The 24,982-nt window shown below is 42.7% G+C and overlaps 1 protein-coding gene and 1 pseudogene across 2 annotated transcripts; both read left to right on the forward strand.

The window, feature by feature from the left end:
* The first annotated feature begins 5,660 nt into the window (after window positions 1-5,660).
* Casp14 (caspase 14) lies at window positions 5,661-11,751 on the forward strand. Of its 2 annotated transcripts, none has more exons than XM_048795290.1 (7): window positions 5,661-5,848; window positions 7,683-7,752; window positions 8,424-8,671; window positions 8,770-8,995; window positions 9,150-9,266; window positions 9,414-9,517; window positions 10,003-11,751. In XM_048795290.1, the coding sequence occupies exons 3-7, from the start codon at window positions 8,534-8,536 to the stop codon at window positions 10,105-10,107; spliced, it is 690 nt and encodes a 229-aa protein (XP_048651247.1). In that variant the 5' UTR covers window positions 5,661-5,848; window positions 7,683-7,752; window positions 8,424-8,533; the 3' UTR covers window positions 10,108-11,751. The 2 variants fall into 2 exon arrangements, with proteins under 2 accessions (XP_048651247.1, XP_015344652.1); XM_015489166.2 differs by having other exon boundaries at window positions 5,662-5,848; window positions 8,522-8,671.
* Window positions 11,752-12,467: 716 nt separating this feature from the next.
* Window positions 12,468-17,394, forward strand: LOC107145020 (annotated as a pseudogene).
* The last annotated feature ends 7,588 nt before the right edge of the window (window positions 17,395-24,982 follow it).

The raw sequence follows: 24,982 nt of genomic DNA on the forward strand, positions 1-24,982 counted from the left end.
TCCACACCATTTTCCACACCAGCTGTATTAATTTACATTTCCACCCACAGTTTAAGAGTTCCCCTTTCACTCTCTTTTCACCAGACAGAAGTGGGTTTAACACGTGGGGCAATTCCAGCTCAGAAAGGTGACGTGATCTGCCTGCAGCCAAGGCAGAAGGAATATGCAGGCTTGGGGACAACCAGTCCCACTTCTCTGTGCAGGGCCATGTCAGGGGCCTCCTTAGGGATCCCACAGCCCCATCTCAGCACTGGTCACCTTGACCTCCATCTACGGACTATCTGGATCCCCTAGGACCACATCACAGAACCTGTTCTCCATCCTAAAATGAAACAATAAAGCACTAAAATACTAAAGTTAGACAACTAACAAATTAATAATAATAAATACAACTAACTAATACGGCTTGTTAGTTAGCTAACAGCCGCCCCCAGCCCATAGTGACACATCTCCTTCTTGCCATTCAGATTCACATTCCACTAAGATTTCATGGTTTTGATCTTATGCTGCCCAAGCCCTGTGTTAACTGTTTTCATAATACACTCCTTTCTAAATTTTTTATTAATGTTATTTTTATTTGACACATAATTTTGTGTATTTGTGGGATATAATATAGTGTTTTGATATATGTATGTGATATGAAATGATTAGATCAGGTTAAAAATCCATCATCTCTCTTATCTTTTTAATATTGAAAATTAAATATATTAAATATTTACTGTTAGAATTTTGAAATATACAATACATTATTATTACCTATAGTCACCTGCTGTGCAAAAGTCCTCACAAACTTATTCCTCTTGTCTAATTGAAATTGAGTGCAAATGACCATAGCCATTTTGGAAAATAGTATGGAGGGTCCTCAAAAAATTAAAAATGGAACTGCCATGTGCTCCAACCATCCCACTACTGGGTCTATCTCCAAAGGAAATAAAAACGGGTTGTCAAAGAGCTATCTGCATGTAAATATTCAGTTCACTGCAGCACAATTCCCAACAGCCAAGGCATGGGAACAACCTAAGTGTGCATCGATAGATGAGTGGATAAGGAAAATGTGGTATAGGCTGATAGATACAGAGACACAGAGATAAAAACAGGGTAGATATATATAAATAAACATACACACACAAAGGAATACTACTCGGCCTTTGAAAAGAAGGAATTCGTATCATTTTAAGACAACAGAGATGAATTTGGAGGACATATAAGCTAGGCACAGAAAGACAAACCCCACAGGATCTCTCCTTCATGTGAAATCTGGAAAGGTCAAACTCTTAGAAGTTGAGAGTAGAATTTTCCCAGAGATGGGGGCGGGGGAGGGGATAGGGAAATGTTGGTCAAAAAAAATGCACAAAGTTCCATGCTACATTCTTGATGAGTTTTGTAGTTTTAAGGAACAGAAGTGTCAATTCCAACAACCCCAGACCTTCATCATCTATGGACATTTATTGAATGTTGTATCGTGTTCTGCTGGGAACTAAGGAAACCTGACGTGTGAGGCTCATGCTGTCATCAGCCACCTGTCTTTAAGGAGGAAAGACCCCAAAGCAGCATTCTAAGAGCAGCGTGACTGCCTAGAAGGAGTGCCGGAAGCTGTGGACTTGGCATCCAACCTGGTCCAGGGCAGGTTGAGAGACAGCTCCCTCCAGAACCCTCATTTGACCTGTGATCCAAGAGATATATTGTGTCACCCTCCTGATCAGATTTCCTCAGCGGCATCTCATTGCCTGTGAATTAGGTGACAAATTCATTTCACTTTGCCTGGGACTCTTCTGGCTTTTTAGCACTGAAAGCCCCACATGCCAGAAACCCCTCAGTCCTGGACAAACCAGGATAGTTGGTCACCCTACAGCCCAGCCAAACCCAGACTCCCTGGCGTGGCCCCAGGCCCCCTCGTGATCCCACTCCTTCCTGGACTCACCCCTCCCCATCCGGACCCACTTCTCTCCATCTAGATTCATCTCTCACCATCAACCCACCTCTCTTCACCACTGTCCCTCACACTTCGTCCTAGGGCCTCACGGTGGCAGGCATGGAGCCTTGAAGCTTCCAAGATCTCTCCTCCACCTCTGCTCTCGCCCATGCTGGGATCCCCCTGCATGAGCTACCCCCCATATGCCCACCTGGAATACACGTACTCATTCCTCTGATCTCAACTGAAATGCATCTCCCCTGGAAAGCCAGCACATGACCCTGTGGCCCCAAGGCATCTCCCTCCTCGGAGTCTCTATACCAAGCTGTCTTTCTCTGGCTAGCCAAATGTCCAATAATTCTGATTAATTAAGTCATTAAACTAGTAGATTAATTAACTGTTTTTTAGCCCATGGTCACACATAGGTTCTTTCACATTCTGACATTGTGTAAACATGTATCTCAGGGCTTCCTCAATTCTAATTGGTGGGCTAAAGTGGAATTGATGAGAAGCCATTTCTGCCATTCTCCATTGGAGGAAATAACCAGACACCCCAGCACACTCATACCCCCAGCTTTTCCTTCCTTAGCACTTATTGTGTGCCTGGCTCTGAGTGAAAAGCTCAGCCATGTCCCTCACCCAGAGACCAGGCTCTCTGGACCCACCTGCCTCCCTACAATGCCTGAGAAGACAGATACCCTTTTCAGTCTGGGACTTCCCAAATCCATGTTCAATGACGCCATATTGGAAACTTGAGATGAGCCATTGTGGGAGCACTTACACCATGGAAATTGGCAAACACTATAAATAAACATTTTTTTTTTGCTTTTTATTGTTTGAGGGTTTTTTGTTTGTTGTTGCATTCTGTTTTGTTTTGTTTCATTTTTAGACAATCCGGGTGCTGGACATTTTCTAGCACCATTGCATCCACCTCCCATTTCAAATTTCTTACTCCAAAATCTGATCTTCTCAGATGACCAGATCCTATAAACATATTTTGAAAAATGAAGTTTCAAAGAGCAACATGGTGGCAGAAACTCAGGTTGACTAAAATGTTGGACCCCGGGTAAGGGTGGAATGTTGGGTACAATGTATTTCAGAGTTTCTCTGTTTTCACTTCTCTTCCAATGAAAAATGTGTACTTTTCGCACCATTGCAGAATTAAGTGATGTCATGTCTCCCAAATGCTGAAGATGATTCCACACCTTCCCAGGCCTTTTGCTCTATCCCCTTGTGCTATAGTCAGACCCTACCTGGGTGATTATAAGGAGATTCAGAGCACGTGTTGTGACAAGAAGCTCTGTGTTTCCCTTACAGAGCCCAACAGTGCCCCGTGTCTCCCCCTGCACAGAAAACTTATGGAAGGGGTACAGTTTGTAATTAATACTTATTAGGGACAGTGAGGTACTTTGCAAGATCTGTGAGTGCTGTTGGTGACAGGGAAAATGGAAAAGGAAAAGGAAGGGAAGGAGAGGATAACATGAGATTGTAATCTCTACAAAGATGGAAGTGTGTCCATTTTATTTGCCTATGTTGGCTCAACATCTGACACAACATTTGATAAATATTTGTTGAATAAATTCAGTAAAGGAGAATTTAAATTCAGTGGCAGTGTTACTTGTCATAGAGAAAAACTGGAAACACCTGAAATGTCCATTAGCAGAGAAATGACTAAACAAATTACTGTACATTCAGTCTATGAGATAATGTGAATTTTATAAACCATGAAGTTGCTCATGGTAGATAGATACGATATGTCATATTGCAGATAGAGAGATAGGTATACAGACAGATGGAATGATAGACGACAGATGGATCTCTATCAAACAATGGATAGATGGGTAACGAATGGATAGATTGATAAGTGATAGATTAGATAGACAAGTAGGTAGGTAAGTAAGTAGGTAGGTAGGTAGATAGATAGATATGGTATATCTGTTGTATAAAATTTCACAGAGGGACAATAAGGGTAAATGTCTACAATGGTTTAGGGGAAAATAATGAACAAAGATTAAGAAACACTGCTCTAAAGCAATAGGATTGAAAAGCTACTTGCACGTGCTGAAATGATTGAATTTCACAAGCATAACATTAAGCGGATGAACCAAAAACTAAAAAGAATATACTATCTGATTCCATTTATATGATATACCAAAAGCAGGAAGAAATGGTCCATAGCGTCCTTGATTAGGATGATTTTTGGAGGTGGTAGCAACAAGGTAATAGCCAAAAGGAAACCGAAGAAGAAATTCAGGGACACAGGGCTGGTCACTTTGTTTCCCTTGGGCAGGTGCTGGCTGCAGGGATGTATTGAGTTGTGAAACTTCATCAGCATTCGTATACTTTTACACATGTAGGTTTTTCTCCAATGAAAAGTTTTTAAAAGAACACCAACTTATGGAAGGGGTATTGATTCATAAGTGCTAACATGGGAAGATGACGCAGGCATAAAATTAGGTGAGTAAAACGGTATCACAACAAAACTGTAGATGAGCCCACATATAAACTAACAGTTAAATATGTGTAAGTCAATGCAGACGTGGGAACTGAAGGTGGACTCCTTACATTTGTTCCTGGGAAACCTCAAAGCAAATGAAAGAATTGGAGGGACAAAAGTGGTCCAGTTGTGCTGTCTTGTTTGACTATTCCACCCCTAGGAATGGAATAAAAACATGAGTTCACATAAAAAGTTGTATATGTATAACACCATCATTCAAACGCCCAAAAGATAGAAACAACCCACATGCCAAGAACAAATGCATGGGTAAACAAAATGAAGAATACCCATGTGACCCAATAGTATTCAGCCATAAAAAAGGAAATGAAGTACTAATATCTGCTATATTGCAGAACCCTGCAGATATTGTGCTATGAAAAAAAGCCAAACACATAGAATAATGATTACAGATTACATACACTGTTATGTCATTCCTAGGAAACATCCAGAACAGGGACATCCATAGAGGCAGAAAGTAGATTAGCAGTTGCCTGGGACTGGGATGTATGAAGGAAGTGGAGCCCATAGCTAAAAGAGTACAGGGTTTTTGTTTTTGTTTTTGTTTTTGTTTTGAGGTGATGAGAATGTTCTAAAACAAACTGTGGTGAGGACACCCTGCACCACTCTGTAAATCTACTAAAGCCATTGGAATGGACACTTTCAGTAGGTGATCTGTAAAGTGTGTGAATTATATCTCATTAAAGCTATTGACATAAAATAAAATGGCGAGAAAGAACAGAAGAGGGAGGCCATGAAGCAGAGGAGACAGGGGCTGAGGTATCAGCTAAGGCAGCTGGACTGGACCCTCCTGGATATGAACGCCAACTGTGCCCGTCAACTGGTTAGGCGATGTGGAACAGTCATTGGATTTCACCACCATGAGCTTCAGTTTCCCCACCTGCAAAATGGAGCAGCAATGCCAATCAACAATGCTCCTGAGGAGTGATGAGATAATAAACAAGTACAGTCAGTGTTGTCTGCCCAGTTCACGGTGGAATGGATAGGTTGTCTTGGTAGAAATGCTGGATGGTAACAAGATGAGCTAAACCTGTGGTCGGGTGGAGGGTCTTGTGGCTGGGCTGGCCCAAAAACCACTGGCTAATTTAGATGCTCCATCTCAGCCACCTTAGCCAGGGGGTGTCAGCTAAGCCCTGAGATCATTCATCCACGGGCGTCTGACTCTATTTCCACACCAAGGCTGTGCCAAGGGCGTGTCCCCTAGTCATGAGGTTTCCCGACTGACAGAAAATTCGCTGGCAATAAAGGGCCAGATGATTGTGCTGCACGAATCACAGGCCTCTCGGGAGAAACCCAGGAAGGCCCCACACTGGTCAGCCCCCTCTCCAAGACTGGCAGTGGACCTGACTCCTTCTTGGTACCAGCAGCTAGGAGAGTGACAAGACTGAGCCTGGCTTAAGGAGCAACTACTCCTGCAGCTGGTAAGTGACTGGTACCTACCAGCTCCTCCGTCTCTCACACACGGTCCCCCTCTCAGTGCCAGCAGAACTGGACAGATTGCCACCCATCCATCTAGCCAGGCTTTCTTTCCTTTGTTCTTTTGTTTATTAGCTGTTCTCCCTGACACCACCTCTGTACCACACAGCTGGTGGAGACAGAAATAAAGATGTCAGGCTTTCAATCTGGAAACTGACCGACTGGTTCATCCATGAGGTTAAGAATTGAAAATACTACTCTTTTATGTTCATGTCACTCTTTGTTCTATTAAAGACAAATTAATATTACTTAATATTGCGTATAAAATGTGTGATCATACACTTGTAAAATTATTTTTCTACCTGTAAATGCCTCTGCAATCTATATATGCGTGACCATAAAGAGATGATTAAAGTGATATTGAACAAATGTTTAAAAAAAAGTAAAAATAGGCAGAACTGTGGGAATCTAGAGAGGGGAGCAGCCACGTACAAGAAGTTAATAGAGGTCATAAAACCTGCTTTATTTGGCCCACTGCTGCCAAGCACCTAGCACTCTTCCCAAGTCCTTCCTTTTCAAATGGGAAAAGTGAGTCTCAGAGAGGAGAGCGAGATGGTTAAGGTTTCGCAGCTGGGAGAGACCAAGCTCCTGGGTCTGGTTTATCTGGTTCTAGAGCTGTACTCCTTCTGCTTCCTCCTTCACAACATTCACCTCCTTTTCCTCACAACACCTGCTGTGTGTGTGTGTGTGTGTGTAGAGAAAAAGAGAGATTTAGTGTTCATTTCTGTCATAGATTAAAGCTACAGAAGGGCAAGAAGAATGTCTGTCATGTATAGTGTGTTCCCCGTGCTTAACATACAACAGATACCCAAGAAATATGTGCTGGATAGATGAAAGAGTGTATTGCTGGATAAGTGGCTGGCTGGCTGGACAGATGGGTGGATGGGTGGAAGGATAAATAATGGATGGTGGGTGGATGGATGGATGGTTAGTGGGTAATGGGTGGCAGGTAGGTGAATTGATGACTGGAAGGGTGAGCAGATGGATGGGTGGATGGAAGAGTAAATGGAAAGATGCATGGGTAGACAAGTTGGATGAAGACATGGATAGATAAATAAAAAGATGGGTGCATGAGTGGATAAGGAAGGCATGTCAGACATTATGCCAGCCAAATCACGGGGAAAGGGTCTTGACAGGTAAACAAGTTGTCCAGGCTGAGGAAGAAGTATAAACAAAGTCAAGGCACTGGGGCACCCAAGAGTATGACAGAAGTCTTTCCTTTCAGCCAATGAGAAAAACAGAGAGGAAAATGGAGACATTGACAGATGTTCAATCTCAAAACAGAAAGTAGGAGATATACTGACTTCTTCAGATTAGAGACTCACCAAGACAGTTTCAAAATAGTATTCCTCACCTTGATTAAATTCTTATTTCAAACCCAACCGTGAAGCACCTAGTGATCGATGCCTCCCCAGTCAGACATCTCCCGAGTAGAAAAGAGGAGAATATGCTCCTCCATCCAGGACCTACCAAGGAGAAGTCTAGCCCATCACAGGATAAGTATCCTGAAAGACAGACAGGGAAGGTCCAGAGGGATGGCATTTGGGGTGGGCTTACAGGTTTTCCAAGGACTCCATGGATAAAAGACTCCACCAGACTGTCACTCTATAGAGGAAATACACCATGGTCTGTCATCTCTTGTCTAGGTCTGACCAGGTACTGAGTCTTCAGCACTGGGGTCCTATTCATTCTCAAAAATCCAGATAGACAAACCAATCTGCCCCCTGATTCCTACTGTCTTCCTTTGGAGACCTTTAACCTATCTTCTCTTGACCCCAGGATCAGCAAGGGTGACGAGAGTTGAACACAGATGGAAGAGGAAATGATCAATCCTCGGCCTTTGGAGGAGGTGAGATGGATTCAACAGGGCGACAGGGAGGGAGGAGAGGAACTCATTGTTTCCTGAAGAGCACAAGAATGAAAAAATAATAATGACTTGGGCTCAGAGCTAGAAGGTTCTTTGTGATCTTCCAGATGACAACAAAAGGACTCTGGGATGGAACCCAAATTGGAGGGAGAGGGAAGAAACGTAGGTATTTCTGTCTCCAAAGATCACATTCTTATCACTATGGTCCTCAGTATCCTGCTTCTCTTCTTAAAAGACCCCAATAGTCTTCCTCACACAGAATCAGGTAGAATCTCAGAATTAGCTTCAGAAATTCTCAGACCTCTACACTGAGGAAGTCATGAAGGAATGCTCACCACACTCTTGCGAAGGATGGGGACAGAGATAAAGCCACTAATGTGACAACTGGATGGGACCTTAAAAATTCTACTCACACACTTATCTGCATTTGGAAACCAAGGTTCAGAGAAGAGCAGTGACTTATCCAAGGAGTCTTGTTAAGGCAGAGCCAGAACCCAGTTGCACTGACAGATTTGGCAGATAAAAATAAGAGATGTCTGGCTGAATTTGAACTTCATGTCAACAACCAAAAAACACTGGAGTATAATTATATCTCAAGCAATATTTGAGATATACTAAAATCTTATTTGTTTTTTTTTTTTATTTGTCACTAGGCACTGTCTATTTTTCCTGGCAACCCTAACTCTTTTGAATACATCTCCTGCTTCTCCTTGACCTCTTTGCCCTTGATTTTTGTTATCTCTTGGACCAGGAGGCATATGATATGTCAGGCGCCCGTCTGGCCCTGACACTGTGTGTCACCAAAGCCCGAGAAGGTTCAGAAGTAGATATAAGTGCCCTGGAATACATGTTCAAGCAGCTGAGATTTGAGAATACCACGAAGAGAGATCCCACTGCCCAGGTACTGGGCTGCCAACCCCAGGCCAAGAGAGAAGCGGGGTGGACCAGATGGGTGAGCTCTGGGGCCCTATCTGAACCCGTCCATTTCTGTCCCTCCAGCAATTCCAGGAAGAATTGAAAAATTTCCAGGATGTCATAGATAACTGGAAAGAACCCGTCAGCTGTGCCTTTGTGGTGCTCATGGCGCATGGAGAAGAAGGCCTCCTCAAGGGAGAAGATGAGGAGATGGTCAAGCTGGATGACCTCTTTGAGACCTTGAACAACAAGAACTGCCGGGCCTTAAGAGGCAAGCCTAAGGTTTACATCGTGCAGGCCTGTCGAGGAGGTAAGGACAGGTTGAGAACCCAGTGTCCATGTTCGTAGTGCGGCCTCATACCAGGTCCAGAGCCCTAGCTAAGCCTGGCATGTGCTGAACTGTCCTGACTTTCCCCCTTTGCATCTGCCTCTCTGACCTTGACTTCTTCTCTTGGTGTTTTCAGAACACAGAGACCTCGGTGAAACAATAGGTGGAGATGAGATGATGATGGTCACCAAGGATGAGCCTCAAACCATCCCAACTTACACGGATATCCTCCATGTCTACTCCACAGTGGAGGGTAAGCACTCCCAGCTGCCCAGAGTGGCCTCTGCTCCTCCCCTGGCCCTGATCCCTGAGCCTCTCCCCCAGGGCCCACCCTATTCCAGGGTCCCCTGCACTCCCACCCCCAGAGCTTCCCCAAGCCCTCCTCTCTTAAATTCCCCAGGGCACCTCGCCTACAGACATGACGAGGATGGGTCTACCTTCATCCAAACCCTAACAGATGTGTTCTGCAACAGGAAAGGACCCATCCTGCAACTTCTGACGGAGGTAAGATAGAACAAGATTACCTGGAACCCCCACTCAGGCTGAGCATAGTGTAAGTGGAGGTCACTGAGCTTCCCCCTGATCTTTCTCCCTTTTCCCCATCTCCAAACCCAACACAGAAGCTAGGATGTCTGTCTTCCAGCAACAAATTTCCCCAGTGCAGGAACTCCCAAAGCCCACAGAATGTGAAATACAGATAAACATTTGTGAACAAACCATTCTTATTTAACCAATATTTGGACAAAGTTTTTCCTTCTAACGGTGATGTGTTTTGTTGCAGATCAGAATGTAGATATAGATATAGAGACATAGCTATACCCATCCATGTAATGATTCCACAGAAACTATGGCATAGGAGGAGACAATGAAGGTCTGCCATCTTGGGACATGGATACCCATCTGCCCTGTTCCCTAACCTCCCCGTAAGCCCATTGCATCGGTTCCCCTAGGGACCCAGCCCCCCAAGCTGATCACACCTGTTGTTGCAGGTGACAAGGCGCATGGCAAAAGCAGAACTGGTTCAGGAAGGAACAGCAAGGAAAGTGAATCCTGAAATCCAAAGCACCCTCCGGAAACGACTCTATCTACAATAAAAGTAGAAAAAGCAGGGAGACGCTCTCCTTCAGGTGCTCTCTCTCTTCAGAGGCAGCTCTCACCATTCCTTAAAATCTTCTCTTCCCAAGGCTACCTGGTACCCAATCCCTCTTTCATTACACCCCCTCATCCATGTTCTTCTTAGAGCAAGCCAACCTCAACTGAGCACAAGGCATGATGACAACATTAGCATCACCTCTCTCAGGCTGGATTCTCTACTTCTATTAATGCAACCTCTGAGTGCATTCACTTATCCTACTTTCTGTTCTTGTGTTCAGCTAAGATCTTCTTCCTATGAATCATATCCTTGGAAATTTAACTAGATAAAGCTCATATTTTCCACTGGCAAACATTGCTTGCTCACCACCTCCCACCCCAGTGACAATTTAGCTGGCTCCTTCATCTCACCTGGAACTATAATCTCCTCCTCAGTCTACATCCATTCCATCTCCCAGTGATTTACTCATAAACCCTGGGGTTTCTGTAAGCAAAAATTGCTCTTCCCCCTATACCCTGCTTCTGTAGCTAGCAAGTTGGTGTCAAGTTGGCCCCTTTCTCCTAATGTCTCTCCCTATAAGGCACTGAACTCTTCCCAAGGAAATCCACCCATCCATCCTCACAACTCAACTTTCAATCACAGCTGATCCCCTAATGTCATCCTGTTATTTTGCAGAACATATGATACAGATGGAGAGAAGTTAAGTAATTAGTCAAAAGCCACACCGCAAGACATAAACAGAGTCAAGGCCTGACTTCCAGCCCAGCCTCCTTTCCTTATCTGCCAAGTTTTGATCCATCAAAAATCTTTTCTAATTAGAACTGACAAAAAAATTTTTTTCTTTTCCTACCTTGGTGGTAGTTTTCTGAGAGACTTCTAGAAATTTTCAACAACCACCTGCCCAGGTCACCTCTGTGGAATTTCAGCACTGGGCTGTGCTGTCTTCCAAGTCTTTGGCCCTTGCTGTGGACACATCCGTCATCTTGAAAACTTCTGACTAAAGATGAGTCTTTTCTTCCTGGTCCCTTCTCCAAACATTCCTTGGCTTCCACATCCTCGGACCCCAGGTTGGGGGTTCCGTGTTTATCAATGACTCCTCTCTTCTTGCCCCTTCATATCCTGCCAGCCACCATGCCCAGCCCTGCCTGACTTTGGAACAGCCTACACACGTGCCTCAGCTGCTCTTCCATGCCATCCTCCGAACTCCACCTCCACCATCTCCTACCTTCATTTTTGCAACCATGGTCCTTCCTTGCCCCTCTGAGCCCATCCTTCCATCTCTCCTCCATACAACCCACAAGAATGATCCCTCTGGAAAGCTCTAGAAGACATGAGACCTATTATTTAGGGACCAAGAGCAAACCCCACATCCTGACTTCTCACAGCTTTGCAATCCCACCTGCCACCAGCACTCCCTCTAAGCTTCTGCTATCCCCATTCCCCCAAGCTAAGGGGCCCTCTCTCTCTCCCCTGGCCCTCTTTCCACTACCTCCCACCCCTATTTATTCCAGAAAGCCATTCCCTATAGTCTTTCTAGTTGATGTTCCCCTCTTACTCAGAATGAAACACTGGAAATTACAATTTCTAGAGGGCAGGAAAGAATCTTTGATTGGAATAATTAGTGTTCAATAAACAGCTGTCAAATCTTGCCAAAAAAAAAATGTGTTGGAATCTGCTTTCTGTGTAAACTGTGAGGCTGAGGTAAAGGTAGTAATGGATTGATTTCTTTCTCTCATTGTCCAGCTGCCTCCTGGGTTGTGTCTATCATGAACAGAATTGGGAGACTCACACCATTACTCACACTGAGTCTCTTACACAAGCAGATATGTTAGGAATTTGTAAAATTACAGACCATGCTTCTGAACTAAATGACTATATTTTACATGACTGTTCCATCTCCAAAATGTTCCCAGGGAGGTATACAGACACAGAACTGTGCCTTGTTGAAACTATAAGGAACCTTGGAAATCAGCTAGTTGCAGGAACACAAATATTTAGCAAATGTATATCACTACTTTCATCCTGGTGCCCATGAGAGTCATGATTAATCAATTACATCTCCTTTCCCACTGAACTAAGATTTAGCCTCAAAGTTTTTCTCCTCTAAGTACCCAGGCAGCTGACACCCATCTATTCACATAGGCGTTTCATTTCTGATGATGAGATATTTTTAAAGGATTTGGGGGGGGGGGGCATTCTGGTAATCAAACCCAGAGTCTTGAAGCATTTTACCACTGAGCTACATTCCCCAGCCCAGCATGTCATTCATGATCTGGTTGAGTCCCTTACTAAAGAGTGATTCATACAGGGTCATCTTCAGTGGTAGACACAGTGTTCCTCATCTGCGGCACAGCCACAACCATGGCAGCGGTTGGGGCTTTATGCATGGGACTGGCAGAGCAAGTGGCCAAAGCAGAGGTAGGCAAGTGCAGACACCAGTATATCAAGGACGATGCACATGCCAAGTCCTGTGCACCCACTCATGTACAAAGCTGCAGGCTAAACATCCAATAATCTGGAGCCTCTGAATACAAGGCTCAGAACACTATGGCCCACTTGAAAACTCCAGTCTGCAGCCTTTTTTTTTTTTTTCCACAAATAAAGCTCTGTTTCCACACAGCCATGCTCATTCATCTGCATGCTGTCTGTGGCTGCTTCTGTCCAACAAGGGAGAGTGAAGTAGTTACAACAGGCAGCCTATGGCCTGCAAAGCTGAAAATATTTTCTATAGGGCCCTAATAAAAAAAGGGTTTGACAACTATCCTTCCAGTAAATTCGAATTGTCCATGAAAACCACAATTAAATAGAACCTCACCCCCATTAGGATGGCTATTACCAAAAACACAGGAGTGCTCTGGGGTCCCAGCTACCACATTCTCTGCTCTCCACCTCTGCCACCACCACCACCATGCTCTGGATCTGCACACTGCTCACCACCATCATGGGCCAGCAGCAGCTGCTGTGTCGCCACTGAAGGAATTCAGCTTGGCCAACAGGAGAACAGGACCCGTGTCCTGGCCAGCTCTTCCAGGAGCCCACCAAGCCGAAAACTAAAGTCACTGCCCCCAGCATGAAGGATGAACCACTGCTGAGAAGACCTCACCATCACCATTACCACCACCCATCCTGCCCCCGCGTGGCCATCCTTCCTATTGGATACCATGATATGTGGCAGATGTATAAGAAAGCTGGGCTTCTTTTGGCACAGCCAAGAAGGTGGATCTTCCCAAGGTCTTTTAGCACTGGGAAGCCCTGAAGCCCAAGGAGACAGATTTTTATATCACATTTGCAAGTAATGGCATAGTAAATGAAAAGTTGACAGAAGGATTTAGCCAAGAAGTTCAAATTACAGAAGCCCACCATTGCTATCTATGGCTTCCAAATTGCCATGGCAAACATACATTCTGAAAGGTATAGTCTCCTTCCTGACATTTCCATTAAAGATCCCAAAGAAAGAGAATTTCTCTTCAATACCATTGATGCCTGGTATGAAGAAGAAAGCAGCCTGGGCCTTTCATTGGATGGAGAACAGGTGTAACCTTTGCCTCTGTAGAGGGAATCTCTCCTGCTTCTTTTGAATCCATATTCTGGCTCAAGAAACAGGATTGGTGCCTGACCTCACTTTTTCCAATAATCTTATTAGCAGAGGTGAGGGTTTACATGGACTTTGCCAGCATGATGTTCAAACACCTGCTACACCAACAGTGGGAGCAGAAATGGGGAGATGTAGGTCAAAGGGTACAAAGAGGCAGATGCACAGGCAGAGCAAGGCTAGAGGATACACATGAGGGCTGCCCTCCAGGATTTCCTACGCACCTAGGGTTTATGCTAAGAAAGAAGATTCCAGGTGATCTTGCCACAATAAAGGGGGGTAACTGTAAGATGATGAATGTTAATTGGGGTATCTGTGAGATGATGAATATATTAATTATTTCTACTATAGCAACCTTTTTCTATATCTATATGTATATTAAATACTGTTTTACTCCTTAGATATATCCAATAAGTTTTTTTTTGAGAGAGAGAATTTTTTTTTTAATATTTATTTTTTAGTTTTCTGCGGACACAACATCTTTGTATGTGGTGCTGAGGATCGAACTCGGGCCGCACGCATGCCAGGCCAGCACGCTACCACTTGAGCCACATCCCCAGCCCCCCAATAAGTTTTTATCTTCCAGTTTTGCTAAAGTTGGCCAGAGTTGGTCACCACCAAAAACTGTACCTCATCTAATAGTCTCCCCACCACTGAAATCCATGGCTTAGTTCTTCAAAACACCCCTCTTCTGAATAAGGGTTTTCTTTAATCACTCAATAAGGCAGCAGCTGGGGATGTAGCTCAGTAGTAAAGCACTTGAATAGCAAGCATAAGGCCCTGGGTTTGATCCCCAGCAATGAAAAAAGAAAGTAAGGATTTGAAAGTTTAGCCTAGATATTTCTTATTGTGAATCAGGAACATTTTTTTCCCCTTTGTGGTACTAGGGAAGGAACCCGAGGCCTCTACATGCTAGGCTAGCATCCACCACTGGTTTATAGGTTTTGCAGGACCTGTACATTGGGTGGAGGAAGAGTCCCTCTTTAAGAAAAATACAAAACACCTGTACAGAATTAGTTCAGCCCCACAAACAAAATGGCCAGGGTTTCTCCCAGGACCTCGCGAGGGTCCTGGAAAGAAAGGGCCTTGCAGCTTATGTTGCATTCGTTTCTCTGAAAACCCACCTCTAACTGCTCTGTTCTCCAAGTCATTCCTGAAATGCAAATCAGGCATTTAAAAATGTGGATCTGGGCCCGGCTGGCAGAGTGCTTGCCTAGTGTGCATGAGGCCCTGGGTTCCATTTCTAGCACTGGAAATTAAAAAGTTAAAATACACATCTGACCTGCTAAGCATCCTCTTAAAATCTTTCATAATCTCCTGTTCTTTGGATAAGAAAAAAAAGTCTTAACTTCTAGGTCCCTACATGTTCCCCTCTTTTTCCCTTCACTTTTTCTGCCCCAGTCACTTTGGCCTTTTCCCCCATCACCCAAATAGGCTCTCTCCCACTTCAGAGCCCTCTACCAAGATCATTCCTCCCAATCATCTTTAGCCATCTTTTTTCCCCTTTGTGGTACTAGGGAAGGAACCCGAGGCCTCACACCTGCTAGGCTAGCATCCACCACTGGGCTGCACACTCAGCCTCCAACCACCTTTTTATCTGTCATATTACAGCTCAAATATCATTTCTTCAGATAAGACCAATGTTTATTTTTTGTTGATTTTTTTCTTCAAAACTAAAACCACACTTTAAAATTATACATTAATTTTATAAAACAAAGTGAATTCAGGGCTGGGGATATAGCTTAGTTGGCAGAGTGCTTGCCTCACGTGCACAAGGCCTGGGATCAATCCCCTGCAACACACACACACACACACACACACACACACACAAGAATTAAAATGGTAAAATATAAAAGTGAATAAAATAAAATTATGTTTTCTGTTATGTGATTATTTAGAATCTGGTTCCTATACTTGATGGTTCCAAGACTAAACTTCTGTTTTCAGAAGCCAGTGGGCTTTGGGGTGTGGGGGTGTCATTTGTTACTGCAGCATAACCTATTCTGTGCTGACTAATACACCACCAGACAAGGTCGAAGTGAAGGAGGCAGTTTAAAAGTGCACATTATAATGGATAAATGGATAAAGAAAATGCAGTGTATACAAAAATTGAGTTTTATTCATCAATAAAGAAGAACAAAACTATGTTATTTGCAGCAAAATGGATGGAACTTGAGAGCATTATGTTAAACAAAATAAAACAAAATCAGAAAGTCAAGTGTCATATGTTTTCTGTCATATGTGGAAGCTAGGGAGGAAAAAGGAAAAGAAAGGTGGGAGGGGAATCTCATGAAAATGGAAGGCAGACCAGTAGAGTAAAGGAAAGAGAGCAGGGGGAAGAAGGAAGAGAAGGAAAGGGGAAATACTGGGGAATAATATAAACCAAAGTATATTATTATAGCGTGCATGTGCATGTATGACTAGGTAACAACAAATTGCACTATTACGTATAATGGTAATGCACCAATGAAAAATATAAACATTTTAAACGTACATATCATAATGAATGGCATGTTAAGGGTTCCTAGCAACCACAGAAGAAATGTACAGAATCCATGAGCTAAAAACAAGCCCACTTTCTATGAGTAATTTCTACTTCCTGGCATTCAAATTTTATCCACTACCAAAGAAGCACAGCCATTTACAAGTGCAGCATGGTCATGTCCTGGGCAACAGTTTATTCAGGGCTATATGAACCAGGCTGTGAGGGGGATTAAGAAAAGACAAACAGACCCAAAAGTAGAGAAAAGGCCAAGACCCAGTGGATCAGCCAAACTCTGGTGGAAGAAGACTGACCACCGCAAGCTTGGCACATTTATTACATAGGTTTAAACATCAGAAGGCATTGTGAGAAATCTTCTTCAAGATAAACAGAGCTGAAGCTGAGGATAAAAGAAGCCCAATTAGGGCTTATCAAGCTTGTGCTTATAATTCTCTTTCTCTGGGCAGCAGCTGTTTGAACCAACGTTATGAACTAATAAAATTCCTTACTTAGCAAGGAATTTCACTATGAACACGGCGTCACCATACAACTGGGCCATCTCCATCTTAGTGTGGCACCTTCACACTAAGAGTTCTCCGGAGGGGTGTTGCCTCTGTCTCTTGGCAGTTCAAAGACCATCATTCATTCACCACTCCCGACACAGCATGAGATGCAAGAAAGACAATGAGATTTCGAGCTTTGGGAACTGATCCACCTGCACTGTGAACACTTGTGTTATCTGAGATTAAAATATTCCATCTGTTTATGAAGTTGTTCTTCCAGGCAATCAATTATAAGCAATCAATTATAAGCCCCAGCCAATTCATTCAATTAATCCCCCTACTGATGATGCATGTCCTCACCCAGAATCCACACCCAAGACCTCAAGGCAGGATCCCTGCACTCAATCGGCCTCCTATAGTTCCTGACAGTACACAGCAAAAGAGGAGGAAAGGCAAGAAGAGGAGGAGGAGGAAAATGGAACTTGATTCTTTCTGATTTCACCGGCAATATCAAGTCATCTCCTTTCCAACCATTTTTGCCCTCCACAGAGCCACCATCATTGTGTCCCCTACAGTGTACATGCTATCACCAGCTGGTCAGCAACCCCATCTCTGAGACACATGTACAGATGCACCCAGAACCTCCTTTTCCCCCCTCCAAACTGCTACAGCCTGACACCCTCAACTCTCCCTCTTGTCCCCCAGGCCTAGGTTCATCATCTGATTCCTACAGGAATGATTTATGGTTGTATCCTAATCTTGTGGATGAGGGTAGAGCTCAGTGGTTAGAGCACTTGCCTGGCTTGCACAGGCCCTGGGTTCCCTCCCCAGAGCTGCAAAAATAAGTAAATAATAAACCCTGGTGATTCATTCTTGCCTTTTGAGGCCTCTATTACCTGAATTTTGGTTTTGGGGGTTTCGTGGTGGTGGTGGTGGTGGTTGTTTGGTATCAGGGATTGAACTCAGTCACTCGAACACTGAGCCACATCTCCAGTTCTATTTTGTACTTTATTTAGAGACAAGGTCTCACTGAGTTGCTCAGCACCTCACTTTTGTTGAGACTGGCTTTGAACTCATGATCCTCCTGCCTCAGCCTCCCTAGTGGCTGGGATGACAGGCATGTGCCACCACTCCTGACTCAATTCCTATATTAACTTCTATCGTTAAAATATCTCAAGTGCTTCTCCAACACAAATGAACCTTGAAAACATTATGTTAACAGAAATAAGCCAGACACAAAGCAGAAATGTTATATGATTCCACTAATAAGAAGAACCCCAGAGGAGGCAAGTTCATAGAGAAAGTAAATTAGAAATTATCAGGAGCTGTGGGTAGGGGAGGATAGGGAGTTATTATTTAATGGTTAAAAAGTTTCTATGTGAGATGATAAAAAAAAGTTTTGGAAATAGATGGTGGTGATGATTGTATAACAATGTGAATATAATTCATACCACTGAATGTATGCTCCAAAAAATGGTTAGAATGGCAAATGCTCTGTTATATATAGTTTACCACAGATTTTAAATAATTACATAATAAACCAAAAAACAGTGAAACATGAACTTTGAATGGGTGGATGGTATAGTATGTGAATTACATTGCAATGAACTTATTCAAGTAATTTGGATGTTTGGGGGATGGGGGCTGGCAAAATAAAACTAAGTGAGGAAGGTTAACATCAACAGGAATGTCACGTGGATGATGTGATGTCATGAGATGATGTGATAAAAGGGGTGCTTCTGCTACTGCTCTGCTTTCTGGAACTAATGTAGTCATGAGGGAAACATCACACAAATCCACATTAATTGACATTCTTAAGTGACCTGGCCAATCTTTCTCAAGACTGGAAAGGTTGTGTAAAACAAGGAGAGGCTGAGGAATTGTCACAGGCAAGAGGAAACAAAGGAGACATGACAATGAAAGGCAATGTGGGACTTGTCTTTCTGGGACTGGTTTCTTTCACTTGATATGATGATCTCCAGATCCATCCATGTTGCTGCAAATGACAGAATTTTGTCCTTTGTGTGGCTGATGGTATTCCATTCTGTGTGTGTGTGTGTGTGTGTGTATCCCCTTTTCCAGAGGCCAAGGGAGAGCAGGGTAGAAGGGTGGATGGAGAGAGATGGATTAACTGGTACAAAGTCAGCCAAATGGGAGGGCTAAGTTCTACTGTTCTCGAACACAGAAGGGTGACTAGAGTCAATAGTAATAAATTATATCATTCAAAAGTGCTAAAAGAGAGGGTTTTGAATGTTCTTAATGCAAAAAAAAATGGAAAATGTTTGACAGATAAACTAAATATCCTAAGTCATTCATTACACACTGTAAAAATGTATCAAAATATCACACTATATTCTAAGATGATGTAAACTTATTATCTGTCAATGAAAATGGCCAAATAAAAGGCGATGTACTACTCTGGGTAAAATAGTCAGAGAGCAAAAAATGGGAAAAAAAATGGCTAAGTCTGGAGTTTTTACTTTAAAACTAAATAAATAAATAGGGTGTTTTCTTCTCAAAATACCATCGCCCCAGTCTCAAAATGAGTGAACATCAGACAAACCCAAACAGAGAGGCATTCTGCAACACACCTAGCCAGTACTCTTCAAAACTCTTGAGATCAAGAAAAGACAGGCCTGTCACAGATCAGAGAAAACTAGAGACAAGATAATTAAACACCGTGTGGCATCGTGGATGGGAGCCTACAATGGAAAAAGGGTATTTGTGGTGAAATCTATGTATAATTCAGAGTTGAGTTAGCAATTGCGCGACAACATGAGTCTTGTGTCACGTGTTAACATTCAAGGAAGTAAATGAAGGATGTATAAAAACTCTTTATACTATTTTGGCAACTTTTCTGTAAACTTAAAATTATTCCAAAATAAGAAGTTTATTTAATGTTGCAATGAACATAGGAATAACAATCTCTCTTCAACACACTGGCTCCAAGGATTTGATCATTCCATAATGTAAATATTTAGCATAACATCATTTAGCATAACCCCATAAACATGCACAATTATAATTTGCCAACTAAACTTTTTAAAAGAAGTTTAATGAAAACAAAAAATAATAACTAGGGTAGTTTGTGTGTGTGTTTACTATTTTTTAATTTTTTTATTTACATGTAATGACTGCACTTATTGCCAGGGAGGGTGATAGTTCAACATGTACATGCAGCATACACTGATCAAATGAGAGAAATCAGCATTTCCCTCTCCTCGTCATTTCTTGAAAACATATTTTTTTTATTTGGTTTTCTTTTTTCTTCTGGGGGCTGGGGACAGAATAGAACCCAGGGCCTCATACAGCCGTCTATAAGTTCTGTCCCCGAGGTCCAGCCCAGCCCTCCCTGTCATTTCATTAGATTTGGAGCCTTCAAGCTCCTGTCTTCCAGATCTTCATAAAATATATAAAAGGATATTGTGTTTTGTTTCCCTAATTTAATCTTGATTGCAACTGGGTTATTCATTGTTAATTACAAAGTAAAGAAAAGCTGGAGTGTCTAATCCATGTAAATGAGTTTGTCAGCTCTAATCTGTTGCCAGTAATTTCTGATTGGCAAATCATAAATTTTGAAATTTCACTTGAAAATAATTTACAGTTTGTCCCTGGTGCTTGGGGTTCAAATACCATGGTGTCAAAGTGGACCATCTTTCAACTGCTGCATGCCATCCTGGGTGGGCTTGAATCTGTGTGTGTGTATACATGTGTGTGGGCCTCACACACCCCAGATAAGCATTTTATAAGCACTCCACCACTGAGCTGCACTTCCAGCCCCTGGGTTTAACGTTTTTAGGTCAACATATCAACCTCTTTGCACAGATTCTTGATGATGGGAGGGTGGAGAGACAGGCAATAGATACATTTTCTAACAAACATTTTCCACCTACCATCTTCCCACTGATGATTCTATAGCATAGGTGGGAAGATGGGATAAACAATTCTCCCTCCCAAACCACAGAATTAAAGGCTTTGCATGCCCAGAAGTCATGTCCCAGATCTTTCATGTGGACTTGTGCATGTATCCAAGTGCATGTTTCTATATTACAGTTTCCCAAAGTTTAGTCTTTTGCATTCCACCTTCATCCCTTATGTATTGTTATTCTGTTGATATTTTCCTTTAAAACAGTTGCATTTTTAAATTAAAAGGAAACTGTTATCCATGCAGTGGAATATATATTATTTGGCAATATAAAGGAATGAAAGACTGATACAGGCTACAATGTAGACGAACCATTATGCTAAATGAGAAAAGTCAGTTGCAAAAAGCAACATACGTTCTTATTCTATGAAATGCCCAGAACAGCCAAATCCACAGAGACAGCAAACAGATTAGTGGTTGCTAGGGGTTGAACAAAGGTACATGAGAGTGACTGCTAATGGGCACAGAGTTTCCTTTTGGAGTGATGAGAAAGTTTCAGAAATGTATAGTGGTAATGGTTGCAGTACTCTGAATATACAAAAAAAAACAACCAATAAAAAAATAAAATAAAATAAAAAAATTAAAGGTTTAGTTAGGAAATTTAAAAAACCACTGTAATAATCCAGATAAAACGTAATGACAACCTCAACTAAAACTGTGACAATTTTATAGCTGAATAAAAAGTCAAGTATTATAAATAGCAAAAAAAAAAAAACTGAATTATATATTTTCAAAGGGTGAATTTTGTAATATGTGAATTATATATCCCAAAAAACACCTGTTAAGTTAGGTAGATAGTTTAGCCGTATGCAGGTGGATATGGAATGGAAAACAAAGGGCCATAACTTATAGGAAGGACATCAGATATACACACCAAAAAGAATCCACAAGTCACAGGACTGGCGATTACAGGAAACCTTATTAGTGAAGGAAAATGGGCAAGGTGGCACACATCTGTAATCCCAGAAACTCAGGCGGCTGAGGCAAGAGAGACCCTAAGCAACTTAGTGAGATCTTGTCTCTAAATAAAAAATAGAAAGGGCTGGGGATGTGGCTCAATAGTTAAGCACCCCTAGGTCCAATCCCTGGTACAAAAAAAAAAAATTATGGACTGGGGATGTGGCTCAAGCGGTAGTACGCTAGCCTGACATGCATGCGGCCCGGGTTCGATCCTCAGCACCACATACAAACAAAGATGTTGTGTCCGCCGAGAACTAAAAAATAAATATTAAAAAAAAAAATTATAATTGATTGTGATCCCTTGGGGAAACTACAGTTTCAAGACCTCATCTCTTGTGACCAGGCCATCAGGACTCTCCCTTTGTGACTAAGTCAACCCTCATAAGGGAAGTTTGCTGAGTTTGTCCTCTTGCATTAGCAGTAAAAAAAAAAAAAAAAAAGCAAATGCCACCAGCCCTGCAGAGACCTGTTAAAACCCTCCTAATTAGCACAGTTGGATGAGCTAACAATAAAACACCTGGTGGCAATATAAATTGCTACAACCTTAGGAAAACAGCTTTGTCAAGAGGTGTAAAATGTAAAAGTTCTCTACACTTTTTGGTTTTGGCATTTTGTTTGTTTTTTGGCTTTTGTTTTGTTTTGGTCTTTCTGTACTAGGAATAAACCCAGGGTCTTGTATATGGTAGGCAAGTGCACTAACACTGAGCTACATCTCCAACTTCCTTTGATCCGTAATTCCACTTTGGAGCAGTTACCATAAGGAAATGACAAAGGAAGAAAAATTTTAAGCTGTTATTTCAGTTTTATCTGTAATTAGTAAAAGCCACTCCATGCAGTGTGAAGCAGCCATTGAAGTGGTAATTACAAGGAGTATGCGGAACTGGGGCAGGGTACAGGGATCAAATAATGTTAGGTGGGGGAAAGCTCATAGGAAAATGATGTTTATGCACTTCCAACTGAACCCAAATAGATGTGCATATGGACCAAGAATGGAAAGAGGGGCTGGGGTTGTGGCTCAGCGATAGAACACTCGCCGGGCATATGTGAGGCGCTTGAGTTTGCACCACATATAAATAAATAAAATAAAGATATTGTGTCCACCTACAACTAAAAAAAAAAAAAACTGAGTTTAAAAAAAAAAGAAAAACAATGGAAAGAAACTACTGTACAAGAGTCTCTCAACATGGCATGATTTTTTTACACGTTCTTTCCTCTACCTGGAATGTCCTCCCTCCCTCTCTCTCTCTCTCTCTCTCTCTCTCTCTCTCTCTCTGTCACACACACACACACACAAACACACTCACATATGCACATACACACTGATATACCTATACATATATACCCACACAGAACACATCCACATACATATGCACAGTCACATACACATTCATATGCTCATGTAAACACACGTAAATACACACACTCGTACACATATGCACACATAATTTCAGATGGTCCCCAACTTACAATAGTTCAACTTACTATTTTTTTTTTTACTTTAGATTACAAGAAAGCAATATACATTCAATAAAAGCTGTCCTTTGGATTTTGAATTTTGATCTTTGCGTAGGCTGGCAGTATGTGATGGGATATTCTCTGGGGATGACAAGGAGAAACAGCTACAGGCAAGTGTCAGCCAAGCAATCACAAGGGGAAGCAACCAACACTCCATGGTGTGCTGTTGCTAAGCCGTGATGAGTGACGTTCAGGCAGCTAGGTGGATTCAGTACATTTTCATCGTACACTCTCTTCTTAGACACCTGGCCCATGTCACCACTCTGTGAAGCGTCCCTTTGCCTTTTCAGGTAATAGGAGTTCCTTCCTCCATGATCTAACACTTTGGAGATCTCTGTCCACTCATGCATTCATCCAACAAATATTATTTGGACATTAACATCCCTGCAGGAGCTAGCAGGAATAAAGGCAGCAACCAGACCCAGTCTCTTCTCTCCAGCCCTCACACTCAGTTGTGTTACTGGCAGCCAAGCCAAGGACCTATCTGGATCCTGGCTGACCAGGGACTCAACCATCCAGTTGCATAAGAAATAAGCAAATTATATACAAAGGAAAAACAAATTGAATGTGGTTTGGATTTAATGTTCTCTCCCTGGTACAGAGAGAGAGAAACCCTTACAAAGGGTGATTTCCTTCATAGACATAAATTTGTACTTTACAGTTAAAATGTCTCTCCTGTTTTCAGAGCTACTCCAAGTTCTGAAGTTTCTCAGAATAATCAGCTTGAAACAATCCTTATGCCAGAGAGGCCAGTGGCAGGGAGGGGCAGAGCCTTCTAGAGGTTGGGAAAGAGCTTGACTTTCCACATCTGGAAGTGACCTACCATGGAGCAGCTGCTAGCCTGCCAGGCATGAGGGGTGAAGTCATTCAGTCATATTTTAGGTGGCATATTCTGGTCTCCTACACCATGTTTGCAATTTTAGAGGTAAGGAGTTCTGTATCGATCAAATCTCCCCATCTGTCATGGGTACTGCAGAAAATGTTCCTGCTTTAAGAGGATGCTGACCTAGACCAGGGTTCAAACCCTGCGTGCTGCCTGTTTTGTGAAGTTTCAATGGCTCAGCTGTGACTATCACTGTCTATGGCTGCTTCTGATCTACAAAGACAGAGGGGACAGAGACCATGTGGCTCACAAAGCTAAAACTATCTGGCCCTTTACTCTCTGGTCCTTTCCAGAAAAATATTGCCCAACCTCTGAGTTAGAATTATTCAGTTTTCTCTCAGTATTTTAGCAGCCTCCTGGGGCTGTGAGCAAATCATTTTTCCTTTGTTTTTTGTTTTTTTTATTCCAAGTTGCTGATCTCAGTGCCCAGGACAGAGAATTAAAGGAAGAAATGGGCAGACACATTCTCCTAAAACGTAAGTGACATCAACTCTGACCCTTGGATGTGTGCCCCACTGTGCTAGGCTCTTTACATGCACCTGTCTCTGATCTTCATGTTCACAATGACCCTGCACAAAAGGTGTCATTATCCGCCTTCAGAGAAGATGTGGACGCTTCATGAGATAAACACTCCCACTCAAGGACAAGGTGACAAGTGACACAAGATAGCCTGTGGAGGCTTGGTGCTCTTCCCACATGTGGCTTCTTAAAAGGAGCTTTGGGATCAATTAGGCTTCACACACCTAAGACATGGACAGAAATGTCACAGCAAATCTCTGAGCCAGTGTGAATCAGAGGCTAAGGTGACGAAGGGGGGGGGGGGGGCTGAGGCCAGTGGCAGGGAGGGGCAGAGCCTTCTAGAGGTTGGGAAAGAGCTTGACTTTCCACATCTGGAAGGTGACCTACCATGGGACAGCTGCTAGCCTGCCAGTAACTAGGCATCGTAAAGCTAAAGTACTGTTTTACCTCACCTTCCTTTTGATCAGGAGCTCCATCCCCAGCCCCATTTATTTTAT

The sequence above is a fragment of the Marmota marmota genome, unplaced genomic scaffold (genome assembly GCF_001458135.2).
Source record: "Marmota marmota marmota unplaced genomic scaffold, marMar, whole genome shotgun sequence".
NCBI lineage: Eukaryota > Metazoa > Chordata > Mammalia > Rodentia > Sciuridae > Marmota > Marmota marmota.

Excerpts from the sequence above, each read along its gene's own strand:
- Casp14 (XM_015489166.2), top strand. The coding sequence starts at position 7,714 with ATGGAAGAGGAAATGATCAATCCTCGGCCTTTGGAGGAG. Across the intron at positions 7,753-8,521 it reads ATCCTCGGCCTTTGGAGGAG|GAGGCATATGATATGTCAGG; the intron begins GTGAGATGGATT and ends CTCTTGGACCAG. Across the intron at positions 8,996-9,149 it reads CGTGCAGGCCTGTCGAGGAG|AACACAGAGACCTCGGTGAA; the intron begins GTAAGGACAGGT and ends TGGTGTTTTCAG.